This window comes from Aquarana catesbeiana, linkage group LG01 (genome assembly GCF_042186555.1).
Source record: "Aquarana catesbeiana isolate 2022-GZ linkage group LG01, ASM4218655v1, whole genome shotgun sequence".
Lineage (NCBI taxonomy): Eukaryota > Metazoa > Chordata > Amphibia > Anura > Ranidae > Aquarana > Aquarana catesbeiana.
Window position 1 is genome coordinate 986,990,966 of NC_133324.1, and position 22,256 is coordinate 987,013,221.

Sequence of the window (22,256 nt, forward strand, 5' to 3'; positions counted from 1 at the left end):
GTACTGGAGAATGATGGAAGAGGGATCACAGAGCTGTAAAGGAGGATGATGGGAGAGAGATCACACATCTGTATTCTAGGATGATAGAAGAGAGATTAGAGAGCTGTACTGGAGTGTGATAGAAGTGAGATCACAGAGCTGTACTGGAGGATGATGGAAGAGAGATCACAGATTTGTACTGGATGATGATGGAAGAGAGATCACAGATCTGTACTGGAGGATGATGGCAGAGAGATCACAGAGCTGTACTGGAGGATGATGGAAGAGAGATCACAGATCTGTACTGGAGGATGATGGCAGAGAGATCACAGAGCTGTAGTGGAGGATGATGGAAGAGAGATCACAGAGCTGTAGTGGAGGATGATGGAAGAGGGATCACAGAGCTGTAATGGAGGATGATGGGAGAGAGATCACAGAGCTGTACTCTAGGATGATTGAAGAGAGATCACAGAGCTTTGGGCAAGTGATTGGCATCATGATTGAGATGGATCAACATTGCTGGACGACGTGATGGATGTAGATTGACATTCTGTGACTTTTTTAATTAAAGGACTTGTCATAAACTGCCTTTTTTTTGTTAACAATTTATATTTTTTCACCCAGTTTAAGGGTCAGGTATGAATTTGTTTTTGGGGGGAGCCCTCATGATTTTTGTATTATTTTGAGTGGGGTACCCCCTTAACATCCATACCCAAATCTAAGATTCTAGTGTGGATTTTAAAAGGGAGGAAGGTGAATAAGAATACATGTAGCCAGATGTTCAGCAGAGCTCCTAGTTTGCTCCTAGTTTACAGACACAATACAATAGGAACCCGGCTGGAAAAATATTATGGCTCCCTCTACACGGGATGATGAGGATCAGGATGTTGGAGCATTTACTGATACAGAACGTCCGCACTATTCTATAAAGGATGTGATGTATGGGCTCAGATAAAAGTGCCACATCCCTAACATAACTTCTCATTCAAAACAAATGAAAAAATGTTGGGATTTTTGAGGCACAAGTCACACATCAATGTGTTATAAAATGACAAATATTTGATTGTACAATTCCACCAGTTACATGTCAATCACATGACCCATTAAAATCAAACAAGTGCAAACAACCCCCCAATTGTCAAATTCAGTCATCATTTACCAGACATTATAGCACCTTGGTGGACAATACCACCTATAACTTTCTCAGGAGTTTCCAAGTGGTGGTATAGGATTGGATTTGTACAGATCTACGCGTTTCATGGATAATATTCCACTTCTTCAGGAGAAGACAGGGGGAGGATAACTGCTCTATAAACACCAAAAATAGGGTAAATAAAAGAATCAATAATCATTTTCGTTTGGGAAGAATTTGGTCCTGCAGAGGGAATTTATGTTTTTGTGGGGTGATCGTGAAGATGTTTGGGTTAACCACTTCCCGACCGCCGCACGACTATGTACGTCCTAAGTTTGAACGGGGATATCGTTGTTATAGCAGCAGCTAGCTGCCATAACCCCGGTATCCCCGTTTTCGTGCGGCGGCCGGCTTTCAGATTAAAGTGGTCCCTGCGGCGGATTCGCCGCGAGATCACTTTTATCGGTGGCGGGAGAGGGCCCCCCCTCCCGCCGCGATCCGGTGCCCTCCGCCGCTTACCGGAGCCGTCGGTAGCGGCGGAGGCGATCGCGTCCTCTGCTGTGGTGTGTATAGAGACGAGTGAGGCCAAGATGGCGCTCACTCGTCTCCATGACACTGCTGGGCGGAAGCGACGTCAAAACGTCACTTCCGTCCACTCCTCTTAAAGGAATATTTTTTCAAATGTCATTTTTCTAAATGACTTTTTTTTTTTTTTTTTATTGCATTTTAGTGTAAATATGAGATGTGAGGTCTTTTTGACCCCCCAGATCTCATATTTAAGAGGTCCTGCCATGCTTTTTTCTATTACAAGGGATGTTTACATTCCTTGTAATAGAAATAAAAGTGACACCATTTTTTTTTTTTTTTAAAGTGTAAAAATAAATAAAATATTGTAAAATAAATAATAAAAATAAAAAAAAAAATTTTTAAAACCCCCCTGTCCCGACGAGCTCGCGCGCAGAAGCGAACGCATACGCGAGTAGCGCCCGCATATGAAAACGGTGGTCAAACCACACATGTGAGGTATCGCCGCGACCGGTAGAGTGAGAGCAATAATTCTAGCCCTAGACCTCCTCTGTAGCGCAAAATATGCAACCTGTAGAATTTTTTAAACCTCGCCTATGGAGATTTTTGAGGGTAAAAGTTTGACGCCATTCCACGAGCGAACGCAATTTTCAAGCATGACATGTTGGGTATCAATTTACTCGGCGTAACATTATATTTCACAATATAAAAAAAAAAATTGGGATAACTTTACTGTTGTTTTATTTTTTTATTCATAAAAGTGAATTTTTTCCAAAAAAAGTGCGCTTATAAGACCGCTGCGCAAATACGGTGCAAAAAAAAGTATTGCAATGACTGCCATTGTATTCTCTAGGGTGTTAGAAGAAAAACCATATATAATGTTTGGGGGTTCTAAGTAGTTTTCTAGCAGAAAAACCTGTTTTAAACATGTAAACACCTAAAATCCAAAACGAGGCTGGTCTTAAAGTGGTTAAATTCATGAAAGGGTTTTGGCCCACTCATTAAAGATTTGGCGCAAATTTATGAAAGGGTTTTGGCCCACTCTTTAAAGGTTTGATGCAAATTTATGAAAGTGTTTTGGCCCACTCATTAAAGGTTTGGTGCAAATTTATGAATAGGGTTTTGGCCCACTCATTAAAGGTTTGGTGCAAATTTATGAATAGGGTTTTGGCCCACTCATTAAAGGTTTGGTGCAAATTTATGAATAGGGTTTTGGCCCACTCATTAAAGGTTTGCTGCAAATTCATGAATAGGATTTTGACCCACTCATTAAAGGTTTGGTGCAAATTCTTGAATAGGATTTTGACCTATTCAGGAAAGATTTGCCCTGGGCTCACCAATGTCTTCAGGTGACTCTCATACATCCAATCATTGTTAACGTCTAATGTGTTACTGTGATGGGAGTCACTTTGGGTGGAGGACCCTTGTTTCAGCTCCCCATGCACCTCCTATGTCTAAGTGACCCTGTGTCTATTAGGGGCACAGGGTGACCAAGAACCCCCGTCTGATCTGTACTAATCAGACTCACTGTACAACCACACTGGAATGTTGTGTGTATATATATATATATATATATTGTATATTGTCTCATACTATGGTGTGCTCTATGTTGGGTCATTTGGGGTGTGGCTGTATTCCTCCATTGTTCTATTGTGTCTGTCTGCCTTTGGTATTATGGGATGTGTATTTAGATTAGCTGTGAGAGGGGAGGGGGGAATTCCTCCAACAACACGTTATGTTACAGTATAAAGGAAATGAATGATGCTTTATATGTACAATATATTTCCTTTCCTGATGTTCAGAACTAAAAAATATAATTAAAAAAGATAGATTTATTTTTTAGCCTAATAAATATAAAATAGCGTATGCACCAGCCAGCAGGGGCAGCTCTCGGCTTCTGTTCACATCCACCAATCAGGATAAAAGAAGTCTACAGCCATTCCCAGCAACCAATCCCGTTCAGAGAAGAGCAACAACTGGAAGTAGAGTGCTGACTCACTGGAGGTGTTGCGTCATGTGATCAGTGTGCTCTGGGGGCGGGCTTAGCGGAGATGTATATGGGAAAGGACAGTGTATTACCCTGATGATGATGATGATGAGGAACACCAATGGAATTACAGAGGCCATGTCAGTTTTGGTGGGAGCCCCACCTAATTTACATGGAGATATTTCCACCTAAACCTGGAATGTGTAGAAATAGAACAGATTGTCTACAATGTGATACTCACTGTCATCAGGTGGAAGATCATTTGGGTCATGACTGTGAGGATCTGCAAAGAGAGAATCATTTAGAATTCAGTTGATTCTCAGGATTCATCTTTACACACAAACACAACATTCCTCTGTCACATTTCTTTAGAATAATTTATCTTAAACCACTTGCCCCTCACCCACTGGACACGTAAGATTTGTTTTGTTCCAAATTAAAATTTGGACACATTTTCGTTTTTTTGGAAATTTGGAAATATCTGAATTTCCAAATTAGAAAACTACAGAATTAACAAATAACAAAAAAAACAAATTTGGATGAAATTTGAATCGTTTATGAATATTTTTCCATTTCAAATATTTTTCCAATTTCCAAAGAGAATAAAATAGAATAGAAAATAAAGGAATAGAAATGAAAAATAAAAATAAAAAAAATCTATTCTATTCTATTTTATTCTCTTTGGAAATTAGAAAACTAGTGGTATTTTAAAACCAAAACCAAATTGGTACAAAGAAAATTCCTCAAAATAGGACTGAAGGACCAAAAACAGTAAAGTATGTCAAAAAAAGTACATCATTTATTGAAACAAATAACAGACAATAATGATAAGTATAAAATGATGGATCGTTGTTTTTAATGACCAATCATTTTATGCTTATCATTATTGTCTGTTATTTGTTTCAATAAATGTTGTACTTTTTTGACATACTTTACTGTTTTTGGTCCTTCAAAGTCCTATTATGAGGAATTTTCTTTGTACTATAGGCATCAGGGATGTGGATCTAAACACTTATCCAGATAGTTGGCAAATTCTTTCTCCACTATTCTAAATTGATTCAAAAACTTTTCCTGGAGGATGGGATAAACAGTTCAATCTCTGTATTTGCAGACGATACAAAGCTAAGCAGGGCAATAACTTCTCTGCAGGATGTGGAAACCTTGCAAAAAGACCTGAACAAATTAATGGGGTGGGCGACTACATGGCAAATGAGGTTCAATGTAGAAAAATGTAAAATAATGCATTTGGGTGGTAAAAATATGAATGCAATCTATAGACTGGGGGGAGAACCTCTGGGGGAATCTAGGATGGAAAAGGACCTGGGGGTCCTAGTAGATGATAGGCTCAGCAATGACATGCAATGCCAAGCTGCTGCTAATAAAGCAAACAGAATATTGGCATTAAAAGGGGATCAACTGCAGAGATAAAACGATAATTCTCCTGCTCTACAAGACTCTGGTCCGGCCGCACCTGGAGTATGCTGTCCAGTTCTGGGCACCAGTCCTCAGGAGGGATGTACTGGAAATGGAGCGAGTACAAAGAAGGGCAACAAAGCTAATAAAGGGTCTGGAGGATCTTAGTTATGAGGAAAGGTTGTGAGCTCTGAACTTATTCTCTCTGGAGAAGAGACGCTTGAGAGGGGATATGATTTCAATTTACAAATACTGTACTGGTGACCCCACAATAGGGATAAAACTTTTTCGCAGAAGAAAGTTTAATAAGACTCGTGGCCACTCATTACAATTAGAAGAAAAGAGGTTTAACCTTACACTACATAGAGGGTTCTTTACTGTAAGAGCGGCAAGGATGTGGAATTCCCTTCCACAGGCGGTGGTCTCAGCGGGGAGCATTGATAGCTTCAAGAAACTATTAGATAATCACCTGAATGACCACAACATACAGGGATATGTAATGTAATACTGACACATAATCACACACATAGGTTGGACTTGATGGACTTGTGTCTTTTTTCAACCTCACCTACTATGTAACTATGTAAATCAATCCGAATTTGAAAAATTTAAATTGATTTGAAAACGAATAAACAAAACAAATTCCTGAAAACAAATTAAACAAATTCAACTAAATGAATTTATGTAAATAACAAAACTAAACAAATTTGTTCATTCTGCACATGTCTATTACTCATTGTACATTTACTGCGGGTGGGGGGGCAGTTAAAGGCATGAGGTGACATACCCGTACATCACCGCCTGTTCCCGGGTCTGTCAGCAAGTTTTTCAGCAAGTTTCAGCCAATGATATGGGCTGTATACCTGCTGATCGGCTGTGTCCAATCACAGTGCAGAGTTCTGTGTTTACAAACACACAGACAGCAATCTGGCTGCTTCTTCTCCCTGAAATCCACTCTGAGTCCAGGGAGAAAAGAACAGCCAGACCTGAGCAGCAAATATTACCCACAATACATGTGTTAGGCAGACAGGGAACCCCGAGATCACCCCTTGATGTTAACCCCTTCCCAGCCAGTGTCATTAGTACAATGTATAGTATTATCACTGATGTATTATTATCACTAGTGATATCAGTGTCATTAGTACAATGTATAGTATTATCACTGATGTATTATTATCACTAGTGATATCAGTGTCATTAGTACAATGTATAGTATTATCACTGATCTCTGTATTAGTGTCACTAGTGATATCAGTGTCATTAGTACAATGTATAGTATTATCACTGATCTCTGTATTAGTGTCACTAGTGATATCAGTGTCAGGCAGTGTGACGGGAGTCATTTTTGGGCGCAGGGTGACCAGGAAAAGAATGAACCCTGAGAATATGATTGGATGACTTCCAATTGGACATTAATATTCATTAACAATATCTCTGAAGAAATATGAAGATTTTATCCCCTGTACACTGTGAGGTCTATGACCAGGAAGTATAACTCCTAATATGAGGTCTATGACCAGGAAGTATAACCCCTAATATGAGGTCTATGACCAGGAAGTATAACTCCTAATATGAGGTCTATGACCAGGAAGTATAACCCCTAATATGAGGTCTATGACCAGGAAGTATAACCCCTAATATGAGGTCTATGACCAGGAAGTATAACTCCTAATATGGGCATTCCAGGAAGTTCAATGTAAGAGACCGACCGTCTATTGCTTAATGATGTTGCTTCTGTCTGGATAAGTAAATCGTGTTAATCTTGTCTGAGGCAGTTTTCCCTTACCTGTTATTAAGTGTTCTAATGAACTCACCTGTTGTCTTCTAGGGGAGGTATTGACACTCCGAATAATGTGTTTTGGGGGCTCGTTATGTAACCATTGTGTGATGTTGTGGGTGGATCCGGGTCATTGTTCATGTGGCGCCTGCAGTATTCTCAAGTGTATAAAAAGAGCCTGCATTCGTTTCAATAAAGAGTCTGATTCCTGTTTGACCCTCGATACAGAGCCTCGTCTCGTACTTGGGGGAGAATTATTTATATGGGGGTCTTGTTCGGCTGATTTAAGCTCACAAGTGGGAATGGTGCTGTGCTAATCCATATATAAGCACTGGTGCAACAGTGCAACCGTGCTAGAGTATTGCTGGGTAAAAAGCTAATCACCTGCACTCAGTATACAATATATCAGACTTAGGCAAACAGTAAAGGTATAAGCGTGCTGTGCTCAATCAAAAAATATAAAAAATAGATGAATGGATGAGTAGGTGAAAAATAGCCGGACTATACAAAAATTATAATATATAAAAACATCAGCATTTTTTCACTGTTTGGCACGTTTGATGAAGCATTGGAGCTGTTTGCTGCTGCACAAGCCACTTTGTCTTTGAACTTTAATATTATCTTCATACAACTGTGAGCACTTATTGTTGGCACTGGACACTTTATTACATGTGTCACAAACACTGTGATCTCTTTGGACATTCATTGTAACATTGCACGTTTGCGGTTTAGTTTGTTTTTATGTGATCAATGCTTCAGATATTTATTTATTTACTTACTCATTGCACTATATGTGAAGTTTTTGCACTGCATATTTATAGCACTGATGCTGATGTTTTTATATGTGTGTTTTGTATATGGGTGTCTAGGGGTGCCCCGTGCTTAGAACAGTCCCTGCACCAAATGTCATTTTTAAAGGAAAAAATCTCATTTAAAACTGCTTGCGGGTTTAATGTCATGTCGGGTCCTGGCAATATGGATGAAAATCAGTGAGACAAACAGCATGGGTACCCCCCAGTCCATTACCAGTCCCTTTGGGTCTTGTATGGATATTAAGGGGAACCCCGCACCCAAATTAAAATAAGGAAAGGTGTGGGGCCACCAGGCCCTATATACTCTGAACAGCAGTATACAGGCGGAGCAAACAAGACAGGGACTGTAGGTTTGTTGTTAAGTAGAATCTGTTTGTAATTTTGAACTGGTACATTTTTAACGTGTTTAGCTCCAGCCAAAAAATCTTTTTTAAGCTTTTTGGAAAACATAGGGAAGGGTTATCACCCCTGTGACATTTGTTTTGCTGTCTGTCCTCCTCTTCAGAAGATTTCACCTCACTTTTTGTCCCAATGACAAATGTTTTTTGAAAATGTGGGTTTTTTTGTGGAACAAGGATTGGAAAGCATCAGTGGAAAGGAGAAATTGTTTTCCCATATTAACTCTTACAGGAGAGAATTTCCCTTCCTAGGGGTAGATTTCATCTCACTTCCTGTTGTCTCCTTCCGTTTGCAAGTAGGAGTCATTTGTAAGTTAGATGTTTGAAAGTAGGGGCCTGCCCTATATACTCAGCAGAAATTTGGGCCTTAGGTGTTGTTGTGGCCACAACACTGTAAGCCCTCACAGGGCCCTGCTGTGAAATATTAGATCAAGAATTGTAATTACATGCCCCTGTTGAACATGGGCTGAAAAATTAGGCCTTAGGCACTGGTGCTGGTGCCGCAACACTGCAACCCCTCACAGACACTCTAGTTGGAACGTAGAAATGAGCCCTGCTGCAAAGTATTGCATCAAAAATTGTAATTACACGCCCCTGTTAAACAGGGGCTGAAAAATTGGGCCTTAGGCACTGGTGGTGGCGCCCAGAACCAAAAATGTTCTTGCAAGCTATCAGTGTGATGATTGAGGAGGAAGAGGATAATTACTCAGGGATAGTCACTCAGCATCAGCATAGGCAGTCTTTGAAGGGATCTGAGATTTCTAAAAAAAATATTCGGTTACATCAGCATCAGGTGCTTGGTAGCTGGTGGTGATCCAAGACTGATTCATTTTTATGAAGGTCAGTCGATCGACTGAGTCGGTGGACAGATGCACCCTGTGATCGGTTACAAAGCCTCCAGCAGCACTGAATGTGCGTTCCGAAAGAACGCTGGATGCAGGGCAGACCAGTAGCTCAATTGCATACTGTGCAAGCTCTGGCCAGTGATCCATAGTCAAGACCCAGTAACCCAGAGGATTTTCGGTGGGAAAAGTGTCCAAGTCAGATCTTGCCCCTAGGTATTCCTGCACCATGTAAAACAGATGCTGGCGATGGTTGCTGGAACCGATCATACCTTGGGGCTGCGGACCAAAAAATTGTCTGAACGCATCGGTCAGACAGCCACCTTCTCCACCGCTCCTTCTTTGACTGACCAAAGCCTCAGCAACACGTTGTTCAGAAACAGGAGTTTGTAACCTCCCAGTCTCTGGGAACGCGTTGCACAGACCTTTCTGCAAGGCCTCCCGAAGATGTTTCATCCTCTGCTCCCTCTGCGATAGCAAGATAAGGTCCGCAACCTTACCCTTGTAACGTGGATCAAGGAGGGTTGCCAGCCAGTATTGGTCCTTCTCCTTGATACCACGAATACAAGGATCCTTACGCAGGCTTTGCAGGATCAGGGAGGCCATGCAGCGTAGGTTTGCTGAGGCATTTGGTCCGGAGTCCTCTGGGTCACTAAGGACGACATGGTCCGCAGCCACCTCCTCCCACCCACGTACAAGTCCATGTGTTTCTTGGGACTGATCCCTTAAAGACTGCTGCTGATGCTGAGTGCCAGGTTCCACCTCCATACTGACACAATCTTTCTCCTCCTCCTCCTCCTCTTCCTGTGTTATCGGCGGGCACGCAGGAACACTGTCTGGATGAAGGGGGCCTTGAGAGCTAAGGAAGTCCTCCTCTTCCTGTCTCTGTTCTGCCTCAAGTGCCCTGTCCATTATTCCATGCAGCGTGTGCTCCTACAGGTGGACAAGGGGGACAGTGTCACTTATGCATGCACTGTCACTGCTCACCATCCTCGTGGCCTCCTCAAATGGTGACAGGACAGTGCATGCATCCCTGATCATGGCCCACTGGCGTGGGGAAAAAAAACAAGCTCCCCTGACCCTGTCCTGGTGCCATAGTCGCACAGGTACTCATTGATGGCCCTCTGCTGCATGTGCAGCCACTGCAGCATGGCCAACATTGAGTTCCACCTGGTGGGCATGTCACAGATTAGGCGGTTCTTGGGCAGGTTAAACTCCTTTTGGAGGTCCGTCAGCCGAGCACTGGCATTATATGACCGGCGGAAATGCACACAGACTTTCCTGGCCTGCCTCAGGACATCCTGTAAGCCCGGGTACCTGCCCAAGAACCGCTGCACCACCAAGTTAAGGACGTGAGCCAAACAGCACACATGGGTCATTTGTCCCTGTTGGAGGGCAGAGAGGAGGTTGGTGCTATTGTCACAAACCACCATTCCTGCCTTAAGTTGGCATGGTGTCAACCACCTCTGAACCTGCCCCTGCAGAGCTGACAGAACCTCTCCCCAAGTGTGGCTCCTGTCCCCCAAGCACACCAGCTCAAGCACCGCATGGCATCTTTTGGCCTGCGTACTTGCATAGCCACTTGAATGGCTACGGAGCACCGCTGGTTCCGAGGACAAAGCACAGGAAGAGGCCATGGAGGAAGAAGAAGAGGAGGGGGTAGAGGAGAGAGTTGTGTCACAATCATTAGCATTTTTAGGCGTGGTGGCGGAACAACCTCCAACACTACTGCACCTTGTCCTGCATCCTTCCCAGCTGCCAGCAGAGTCACCCAATGCGCCGTGAAACTTAGGTAACGTCCCTGTCCATGCCTGCTGGACCATGAGTCAGCGGTAATATGCACCTTACCGCTGACTGCCCTGTCGAGTGAGGCATGGACATTGCCTTCCACATGCTGGTAGAGAGCCGGAATCACCTTCCGTGAGAAAAAGTGGTGTTTGGGTACCTGCCACTGAGGAACCGCACATTCCACAAACTCACGGAAGGGGGCAGAGTCTACCAACTGAAAAGGCAGCAGTTGAAGTGCTAGCAATTTTGCCAAGCTAGCATTCAACCGCTGGGCATGTGGATGGCTGGGAGCAAACTTCTTTCGGCGGTGCAGCAGCTGGGGCAGGGAAATTTGCCTGGTACAATCTGACGTCAGTGTTCCAAAAGCAGATTGCCCACAAGTACTTGGCTGTGACACACCTAATTCTACACCTTCATTCCTCTCAGTGCAGGTCTCAGAGAGGACTAAAAGTATAGTGGGGTTGGAGATCTCAGCTGATGAGGAGCAAGGAGAGGTCCTCCTTGTTCTTTGGTGTGGGTCTTTTAGATACGCTTGCCAATGAACTGCATGGCAGGTCAACATATGTCTGGTCAAGCATGTGGTGCCCAAGCGGGAGATGTTTTGGCCACGCGAGATACGCTTGAGACATATGTTGCAAATAGTAGTGGTGCGATCTGATGCACTCGTCTCAAAAAAGGCCCACACCAAAGAACTTTTTGAATAACGCGTAGAGACTGCAGCGCCCTGCACATGTGGAGCTCTGGGGTGTGATGCAGTCAATGTGCTGCCCTTAGGCTGACCCCTGGAGGGCATCCTGCCTCGTTGGTGATGTGCCGCCTCCTCCTCCTCTCTCCTATCAGGCACCCACGTTGAGTCAGTGACCTCATCATCCCCTCCCTCCTCATCACTGGAGCAAACCTGGCAGTATGCTGCAGCAGGGAGCAGCCAGATTGCTGTCCTTCTTGGGCACCCCCTCTGTCCGTGCTCATATTACTGCCTTCATCGAGCTCAGTATCATCATCAGAGCCTTCCAAATGCTGGGCATCCTCCTGGAGCATGTACCCAACACTGTGGTCAAACAGTTCGAGGGACTCCTCAGGAGGACATGGTGGGGCTAGGGAAGGAGTCACTGATGACATTGAGCTGAGGGAAGAGGCCGCTGCTTTGCCAGACAAAGTACCCTGGGCATGGGTGAGAGAGGATGAGGAGGATGAGGATGGCTTGGTCATCTGCTCGACCAAGTCTTCCGCATGTTGCAGCTCAACAGGGCCAGCTGCCAAAAAAAAGGCCAAGTGTGTCCCACGGCCACGTGCTGATGAGGATGCACCGTCTCCACGACCAGCACTAGACACAGAGCCTGCTTGCCCTCTCTTATTGGCTTGTGACTGTCTGCCTCTCCTTCTTGGCCTTCCAGACATACTAATGGCCTGTAGCTGCACTAAGCTGGGATATATATATATATATATATGTACTGATACTGCAGCTAGCAAAATCAACTGCCTGCCTGTAGTATGAGAACACCACCAACCTTCTACAGGTAGCTTTAGCTGAACACTGTGCAGAGCTCGCAAAAAAATAACTTGTAGGTTTAGCTGAACACTGTGAACAGGACGCACCGCACTAACTTGTAGTTTTAGCTGAACACTGTGAGCAGGATGCACCGCACTAACTTGTAGTTTTAACTGAACACTGTGAGCAGGACGTACCCCACTAACTTGTAGTTTTAGCTGAACACTGTGAGCAGGACGCACCGCACTAACTTGTAGTTTTAACTGAACACTGTGAGCAGGACGTACCCCACTAACTTGTAGTTTTAGCTGAACACTGTGAGCAGGACGCACCGCACTAACTTGTAGTTTTAGCTGAACACTGTGCAGAGGTCTCACTACACTAACTTGTAGTTTTAGCTGAACACTGTGAGCAGGACGTACCGCACTAACTTGTAGTTTTATCTGAACACTGTGAGCAGGACGCACCGCACTAACTTGTAGTTTTAGCTGAACACTGTGAGCAGGATGCACCGCACTAACTTGTAGTTTTATCTGAACACTGTGAGCAGGACGCACCCCACTAACTTGTAGTTTTAGCTGAACACTGTGAGCAGGATGCACCGCACTAACTTGTAGTTTTATCTGAACACTGTGAGCAGGACGCACCCCACTAACTTGTAGTTTTATCTGAACACTGTGAGCAGGATGCACCACACTAACTTGTAGTTTTAGCTGAACACTGTGAGCAGGACGCACTGCACTAACTTGTAGCTTTAGATGAACACTGTGAGCAGGACGCACTACACTAACTGTAAATAGTCTAGCTGCCTGACTGTGGTACTAATAGGATCAAAAGAACACCAGCAATTTTCTTCAGGTAGCTGTAAATACTGTAACAAGACAAGCCTGCCTGTCAGTAGGAAGATAACAGGAACGGATCTAGCTAAACTGAATACAGTGTATATATATATATGCAACACCTGGGATGCATATTTATACACAATACACTGTAAATGAAGCTAACTGACTGATTGTCCTGTCTAATCTAGCTAACTCAAATTAAATGACACTGTCTCTCTGTCTATCTATGTATCTCAACGCCGGAACACACACTACACAGGGCCGCCATGCAGGCGGCCTTATATAGTGTGGGGCGTGTCCTAAACCCCCTGAGCCATAATTGGCCAAAGCCACCCTGGCTTTGGCCAATTACAGATCTCTCTACTGACGGCGCTGTGATTGGGCAAGCATGCAGGTCATAGTGCATGCTTGGCCAATCATCAGCCAGCAATGCACTGCAATGCCGCAGTGAATTATGGGCCGTGACGCGCCACACGAATTTGGCGCGAACGGCCCATATCGTTCGCAATTTGGCGAATGGGCAAACAGACGATGTTCGAGTCGAACATGGGTTCGACTCGAACACGAAGCTCATCCCTACGCAGGAATTATACACTTCACATTGTTTTACCTATCCACCTAACGCATTCCCGCTGCAACCATGGATGTTTTTTCTTATATGGAAAAAAGGAAAGTAAACCTTGAAGAAGTCTTTAATGCTTCCAATCCTAACACCACAAAAAATTTAGATCTCGAGAACCTAATGAGGAGGCTTGGACATAACATGGAAAAAAGGTGAGTCTCTGGTGGGACACGTGCACCTTTGAAACAAACTTAAAAGAAAGCCTAGTCCCAAGGAGACTGAGATGGGATGTGCCTCCTAATGATGGTCTTACAGACCAAGAATCAAATGAAGAATGGTTCAAATTCTTTAATGATAAAGGTTTGGAACTATTAAGATTCCTACTAGAAAGGAAACAAAGAAAAATGAAAATCATAGACCAAAATATTTCCCTACTCAAAGAAGAACTTGAAGTGTATAAAGAAACAACAGAATTCAAAACCTTAACCACACAGTTGAACAAAGACCTTATGAAAAAAGATAAAGAGGTCTAACAGAGGAAGAGCAAGAAGTACACTAGAGACATAAAAGATTTTAGAAATGATCAGGTATTTAAATGGCAAAATCTAGTAGGTAGGGGAGATAATGTATCTACCTACTCCACACCAGAGAAGATTGTGAGGGTTGACCCCCACCAGACTGCTGAATTGTCGAATACTCAACCTAGGAGTTATCAAGATCCAAGAGAAGGGTATATAACAACTACCCCGAGATATCAAGACTCTGATGGGAGAAACACATATCACCAACCATCTATCCCATATCGAGGGGACAGAAGACCTCAGCTGAATTGCACTCCCCAAAATGGTGGTAGAAAACCCTATTGGAAAAACAATAGGAAGCCGTTCAATAACTGGCACAAACAACCCTATGATCAGAGGGAGTATAGGGGACCACCACAAGGACCCAGAGAGCAGAGAAGATCATCCTATGAGTATAGGGAGAACAAGGAACTACCATATGAACACTATGGGCAAAGAGGAAGAAGTCCGTATGAATACGGCTACGGGGAAAGAAGAGGCCCCCAACAAAGAAACCAATATCATTATGAATGGAGTCCGATATCAACATATAATTACTATGCTCCACTTATGCATAGAGGTGAAGAAGAGAGACAAGAGAGAAATAACCCCCCACAGTATGGAGACCAAGCATATAATAGGCCTTTTTTAGATAGGGGCAGAGAAGACCATCCACTGAGATTGACAGACGAGACCAGAAATTCCAGAAAAAGTCCAGGAAGAAGAGAGGACGGAGATCAGGAAAGAGAGAACAAAAGAAAAAGAGAGTGAAGGGAGAAGGGATCTTCAACCTAAGTGGACAGGAATTAACACACAAAGAAATAGCTGTGCTGGATAAAGGCCTTAAATATGCACCCATGAAAAATCTGGATAAATTCCAGACGTACATTGGAATTCAGAAATTTAAAAGAAAATTGAACATCCAGAAATATGTTACAAGTAACCCCATTTGATCAAAATACCCGATCTTTGAGGATAATGGCTTCACACACAGCACATTGAGGAATAAATCTGTTTTTAATCCGCCCATAAAGGATAATGAATATATTGAAGTTTTTAAAATAGTGGTTTTAGAAGATTAGAAAATTGGGAGAAACTGCGCTATAAACCAAATAAATAATCAAATAATGTGAAAAGCAGCAATCCCCACAAAAAACATCAATTGTGGATAGACATGAGAAAAATAAGGGGTTGCGCTAATACTTGTGTAGCATAACGTGAAATCTACAGTGAAAGAAGATTTGTATAATAATCATGAATAAAACTAAAGCAATGTGCAAAACATTTGGTGGTGATATAAAGAAGTCCCATCAGATGAAGCATCAATAAAATATCATAGTGAATCCAAATCACCAACAATAAACAACAAAAGTCCAAGTGATAATTAGTGTGAATCCATGACAGCAAGGGAGGGTCCACCACCAGAAATGGAAGGGGTTGCTCCTTACCAGATGGCCATGACCCCCCACCACAGAGGATCACAGCAAGCAGAAATCTTTAAAAGCCAGAAATGGGAACTGCCAGCGGTGTATACCAGAGGTCATCTCATCATCAGCCACACCAATGAACCCATGGCAAGGATACCATAAAATATAGAAGGAGCTCACATAGTGTAAAACCGATAAGATTTATTTAAGTAAAATAAAATACAAATGCACACTTACAAAGCGTGATGAATAAAACAGCCTTAAGTCCGGCTCCGTGGCCACCGCAGCTCGGACAAACCCGTCCTGCTGGAATGCGACTCGCTTGGGGGTGACGTCAGCGCGTCGTCTGGCTCCGCCCTACGCGTTTTGTGACAGGTGCCCCTGGAAGACGTGATGATGTCACGAAACGCGTAGGGCGGAGCCAGACGACGCGCTGACGTCACCCCCAAGCGAGTCGCATTCCAGCAGTTATGCTGTAACCTCAGTGTAATGAATTAAGGGGCCATTACCCACCAATGTAGGATTGCTGCATGAAGAGGACTGGTTTATACACTTCACACTCTTCACTCATTTAAGCAAGTGTTGCTAGAATTCAGCTGCTGCCTGTACTTTTTCACTGTTTGGCACGTTTGATGAAGAATTGGAGCTGTTTGCTGCTGCACAAGCCACTTTTTCTTTGAACTTTAATATTATCTTCATACAACTGTGAGCACTTATTGTTGGCACTGGACACTTTATTACATGTGTCACAAACACTGTGATCTCTTTGGACATTCATTGTAACATTGCACGTTTGCGGTTTAGTTTGTTTTTATGTGATCAATGCTTCAGATATTTATTTATTTACTTACTCATGGCACTATATGTGAAGTTTTTGCACTGCATATTTATAACACTGATGCTGATGTTTTTATATATTATAATTTTTGTATAGTCCGGCTATTTTTCACCTACTCATCCATTCATCTATTTTTTATATTTTTTGATTGAGCACAGCACGCTTATACCTTTACTGTTTGCCTAAGTCTGATATATTGTATACTGAGTGCAGGTGATTAGCTTTTTACCCAGCAATACTCTAGCACGGTTGCACTGTTGCACCAGTGCTTATATATGGATTAGCGCAGCACCATTCCCACTTGTGAGCTTACGTCCGTATCAGGGGCCAGGCTGGACCCCATTCGGTGCAAGCTGCTTCCCCCCACCACTTTAGTTACTGCATGGTAGCGCAGGAATAATACACTTCACATTGTTCGGCTGATTGGAGTGTTTGGTGGCTGCCTTGGTGTTCAGAAATGGAATGTCCTAAACAGCTTTAACCCCTTTCATACTTGGGGTGTCATTACAGGCAGTTTCCCTCCCAGCCAGTGTCTGTTAGTACCAGATTGTCCGCCACACTATCACAGTCACACTATAAGATCCCCACCATTACATTTTAGCCTAAATTTATGAAGAAATTAGATTTTATAGGGTAAGTTTTATAATAAAAAGTAGAATATATTGTTTTTTATTTTTCATTTATATAATAAAAAAATAAAAAACCCGGGGGCGTGGCTACCGCGCTAGTGAACGGCCGCATGATCTGTTAGCTCCGCACTAACGACAGGATCTAAAGCAATTCGAGGTGAACCAACCCGCTCCTTTTGGTACCAGTACTTGCCTAAGGACCCGCACTACAGCTAGAGATGACGAGGAAGAGACAAAACTCCTCACAGCCGAAGAAACTGAAAGATTTCTTTCCTCCTAAGATCCACAGCGGGATCCAAGATGGCGCCGCCGGCTGCTCTCCGGTCACATCGATCGGATCACACTCCGCCACACCAAGCCCGAGCTCCGGAAAAGGCCCACATGGCTACTCTCCAGATGCCTCCACTCCCTTCTCAGGCAGCCCTGCCAAATCAAAACCCCGCATGTCGGATGAGTCGCACAAGCAAAAGGTCAGTACAGGCCATAACTCATTAGATGACACGAGGGAGACGGCTGACTCCATTAACTCCTTCCCTACTGTAAACCAACCTCTCTCAGACACAACCCTCAGAGACATGCTGGTTTCACTACGCAGTTCCTTACATGCAGACATGATGGAATGCATGCGGAACTTTAAAGTAGAAGTGAGGGAACTAGGAGGCAGAGTAGACCACGTGGAGAAAAAAATGGGGGATTATGCAGCATCATACAACACCTTAGTAGATGCACATAATGAACAGTCAGATGAGGTAACATTGCTTAAAGAAAAAATCGCATACCTCGAGGACAGATCACGCAGGAACAACCTGAAACTGCGTGGTGTCCCAGAAAGTGTTCAACCCCAACAACTCCGCCAATACGTTCAGGAATTTATGTCAACCTACCTACCATTTACTCCCTCCTCGGAGTTAGTCATTGACAGAATTCACAGGCTTCCTAAACCTGCACACCTACCAGACAACATCCCTAGAGACGTTCTGATGTGGGTGCACTTTTTTCACGTCAAGGAGCAGTTCATGCTAGCCTTTAGGAAAAACTCACAACCGCCTGAGAAGTATTCCAATATACAAATGTTTGCAGACCTCTCACAGTTTACAATGCAAAAGCGCAAATCATTGCTAACTGTGACTAAGGCATTACGTAACCACAACATTGTATACAGATGGGGTTACCCAACAAAACTTATAATCACCCATGATAGCAAGACCTCGGTGATCACCAACCTTGAAGATGTCCTCTCTATGCTGCGTACATGGGACATTCTCCTGGAACAACCCCCTACAGGACTTTCCTCCTCACCGAGACTAGACGACCAAAATGAGTGGAAAGTGGTAGCACACAAAAAGAAACAGAAAAGCCATAACACCCAATCACCTCGAATGTCATAATCTACTCACAACCACGATTGTTCCTGATTCCAAATGGAGCTAACATACTCCACGTAGTTCCCCTCCTAAGAGAAAAAAAATGCGCAGTACATCTGCCATCAGATTCCGGACGGAATCTAAAGTTTTTACACATAAGTTCTATTTTTGTTTATTGATATTTTATGTTTTACTCTTTCTTTTCTTCAAACTTTACTCCTCCGTATTGGTGATGGACTGCAAACCTATGCCACTGGAAGAAACCTTCTTATTCAGCAAGAGGACAAACTACAAACTACAATCAAAACCTGCGGGAACCTACACAAGATCACACAAGGTACCAATACATTATCATCAAACTTCACACCTCAAATGGCAATTAGAGTGACCTCTTTTAACGTCCACGGTCTAAACCACCCTGCCAAAAGAGCTTCAGTATGGAAGGAGGCCCTCAGACTTAAGTCTGATATCCTGTGCTTACAAGAGACGCATTGGATGGCTTCAGCAGCCCCCAAATTCTCACATCCTAAATATCCTCACATCTTTCAGGCGTCAGCCACTAAAAAACAAAAAGGCGTACTTATTGCCATAAGAGACTCTGTTACTCTCTCAATCCGAGAGACCCACACAGACCCGGAGGGTCGATATCTGGTCCTAATTGGGGAATTCAACAACCACCTATACACACTAGTTAACCTCTACGCAACAAATACACACCAAATAGGCTTCTTGAAAAAAATGTTTCAAAAGATCAACTCAATCAAAAAGGGAGCAGTTATAATGTGTGGGGACTATAATATCACAGTGGATTATCGAATGGACTCCACCTCCAAATCAAAACGCCCTCTCCCCTCAATTCAAAAATTACTACATAAAGAAGAGATGTATGACGCTTGGAGATGCCAGCACTCCAATGAACGGGACTACTCTTTCCACTCCTCCAGACACAATTCATACTCGCGTATAGACCTGATCTTGGTGGACAGAGCTCTCCTTCAGAAAGTGTCCTCCTCTGCCGTGCATGACATAACGTGGTCTGACCACGCTCCTGTGTCTATCACGATAGAGGAGAAATACACGACGACACCGGCTTACATTTGGAGGGCCAACCCACAGATTTTCCAGCAACCCTCCCAGGTTGCTTTGGTGACCAAACATCTAAAAGAATATTTTGATATCAATGCTAAATCTGTTAAAAGTCCATTTACTATGTGGTGCGCCCATAAGGCATGTATTAGAGGCATCTTGTTACAGATCAGCTCGCGGATGAGGAGGCAGAGGACACAAAAATTAGACTCCCTTCTAAAAGATATAAAAATCCTAGAGGTTCAAAACAAAAATCTACCTGACTTTAGCACAACAAACAAATTAACCCAACTGCGATCGGATCTCAGGCTCTTGTTGCTAGAACAATATGACAAACATATTAGATTCCTCAAATTAAACCATTACTCCTCTGGTAACAGAGCTGGTAAATTCTTAGCTCAGAGACTAAAAGATTGTAGAACACAAATGAAGATCCCCTATCTGATTCGAAGCTCAGACAACAGCAAAATATTCAACCCAAACGACATAGCAAACAATTTTGCTGAATATTACTCTTCTCTTTATAATTTAAAAGAGGATGTGAATACACCACAGCCTTCAGATGATGCCATTCAATCATTTTTGGCAGATCTCAAACTACCCTCCCTCTCATCATCACACCTAGAACAACTTAACTCACCCATAACGGAGACTGAGATCCGAAAAGCAGTAAACTCATTGCCCACTGGTAAATCTCCAGGACCAGATGGACTACCAAATAGTTACTACAAAATGTTCTGTGAGACCCTGTCCCCCTCACTCAAAGACGTTTATATGGAAGCAATGTCCTCTGTCTCGTTCCCCGCTGAGATGCTTAAAGCATATGTTGTGACTATTCCTAAACCTGGGAAGGACCCTGTAACACCTGCTAATTTTAGACCAATCTCACTACTTAACACAGATGTTAAGCTGTATGCCAAGATCCTCGCCCAGAGACTAATAACGATCCTACCACTCCTGATCAATCTAGATCAAACAGGTTTCACTAGGGGAAGACAGGCATCGGATGCCACAAGGAGGATTGTTGGTGTGCTCCACCATGCTGGGTCCTGTCGGGTGCCTTCTCTGCTACTCTCTTTGGATGCGGAGAAGGCATTCGACAGGGTCCACTGGGGATACATGTCGCAGACACTTAGGAAGTTTGGATTCACAGGCCCCATCCTCTCGGCCATCTTGGCCTTATATTCCTCACCATGTGCGCAGGTCTATACTTCCGGTACCCTTTCCCTTTCCTTCCCAATTACCAACGGAACCAGGCAGGGATGCCCACTGTCCCCTTCCATATTCAACCTCCTCATAGAGCCTTTAGCGGAAAAAATTATAGCACACCCAGATACACCCGGATTCTCACTATTAGGTAAATCACATAATATCAATTTATTCGCAGATGATATCATTCTCCTCTTGACAGCACCACATAAGTCCCTAGGATGTGCCCATGATATTCTCACAAGCTTTGCTCAAGTGTCATATTATAAAGTAAACTTCTCAAAATCCCTAATCTTGGGCTTAAATATTCCTCTATCCCTCCAGCTAGATTTACAAAAACGATTCCCTTATACATGGAGCTCATTTAGCATCCCGTATCTAGGATTACAAATAACGGCCGACCCCTTAAAACTAGCAGACGCAAACTACAATCCGTTGATAGACAAAATTAAAAAAGAAACAAAAAGACTTACCAAAATAGAATTATCGTGGTCAGGACGCTTAGCCTCTTTTAAAATGCTTCTCCTTCCCCAGATATTGTATGTGTTTCGTACATTACCGATCCCGCTTAAAAACACTCACCTCCAAATATTGAACTCTCTTCTTAAAAATTACATATGGGGATCCAAAAGACCAAGATGCTCTAGAGCTATTCTAATTAAACATAGATCAATGGGAGGAATGGGCCTGATAGATATTAAAGACTATCATCGAGCATCTCTGCTAACTCAACTCAGATACTGGTTATCACCATCCCCAGATATCCTCTGGCATAACATAGAACAAGCACTTAGTCCAACCCAAGATCTCCGAATGCTCTTACTACTTGACACATGGATGCCGTACCCCCTAAGATCGTTACCACTAACTGTCCAAGCCTCTCTTTTAGCATGGAGAGAACTCCATAAAATATCCCCAACTACAACTAAAAGCATAAAAATCCCTATTCCAATTACAATCTTAAATCACGCTATACCACACTCCAATTTCTCAAAATGGGCATTGAGAGGTATATCTCTGATTGCCGACTTATATAGCAACAACACACTCAAATCATTCAACACACTGGTGAAGGAATACTCATTACCCATGGCGGACCACTTTAAATATAGGCAACTTGTCCACTTTTTAAAATCTCTAAAATCAACTCACATACTCATACACGACTCAATATGGCAATTCTACACTAATACTCCCGCTACATCTAAGGGTATCTCCTTATTTTACAACTTTTTTCAAAACAAAACTACTTTTACGAAACTACCACCTTTTCTAAAGTGGGAACTAGAATTAGGGGAATCCTACTCTGACAATCAATGGGAAACTGCATTCAATACCACGTACAAGGCAACCAGATGTATAAACCATTGGGAACTCTCCCTAAAAATAGCTCAAAGATGGTACCTCACGCTCTATAGATTGTCTAAATTCTCCTCCTCCAACTCACCATTATGTTGGAGAACATGTGGAGAAGTGGGTAATATTCTGCATGTGTTTTGGTCATGTAAACATATCATCAGCTTCTGGAAAAGCATATTTAGATGTATATCCCGTATCACAGGAATACTAAGACCACCAAACCCTGGATTAGCACTGT

At 43.1% G+C, this 22,256-nt stretch overlaps 1 protein-coding gene across 1 annotated transcript in view; it reads right to left on the reverse strand.

The window, feature by feature from the left end:
* Positions 1-22,256, reverse strand: part of LOC141127215 (proteinase-activated receptor 1-like) — a 116,400-nt gene that overhangs the window by 23,729 nt on the left and 70,415 nt on the right. The window contains exon 6 of the mRNA XM_073613477.1: positions 3,865-3,906. Coding sequence (XP_073469578.1) covers positions 3,865-3,906 — 42 coding nt within the window. The remainder of the gene's footprint in view (positions 1-3,864; positions 3,907-22,256) is intronic.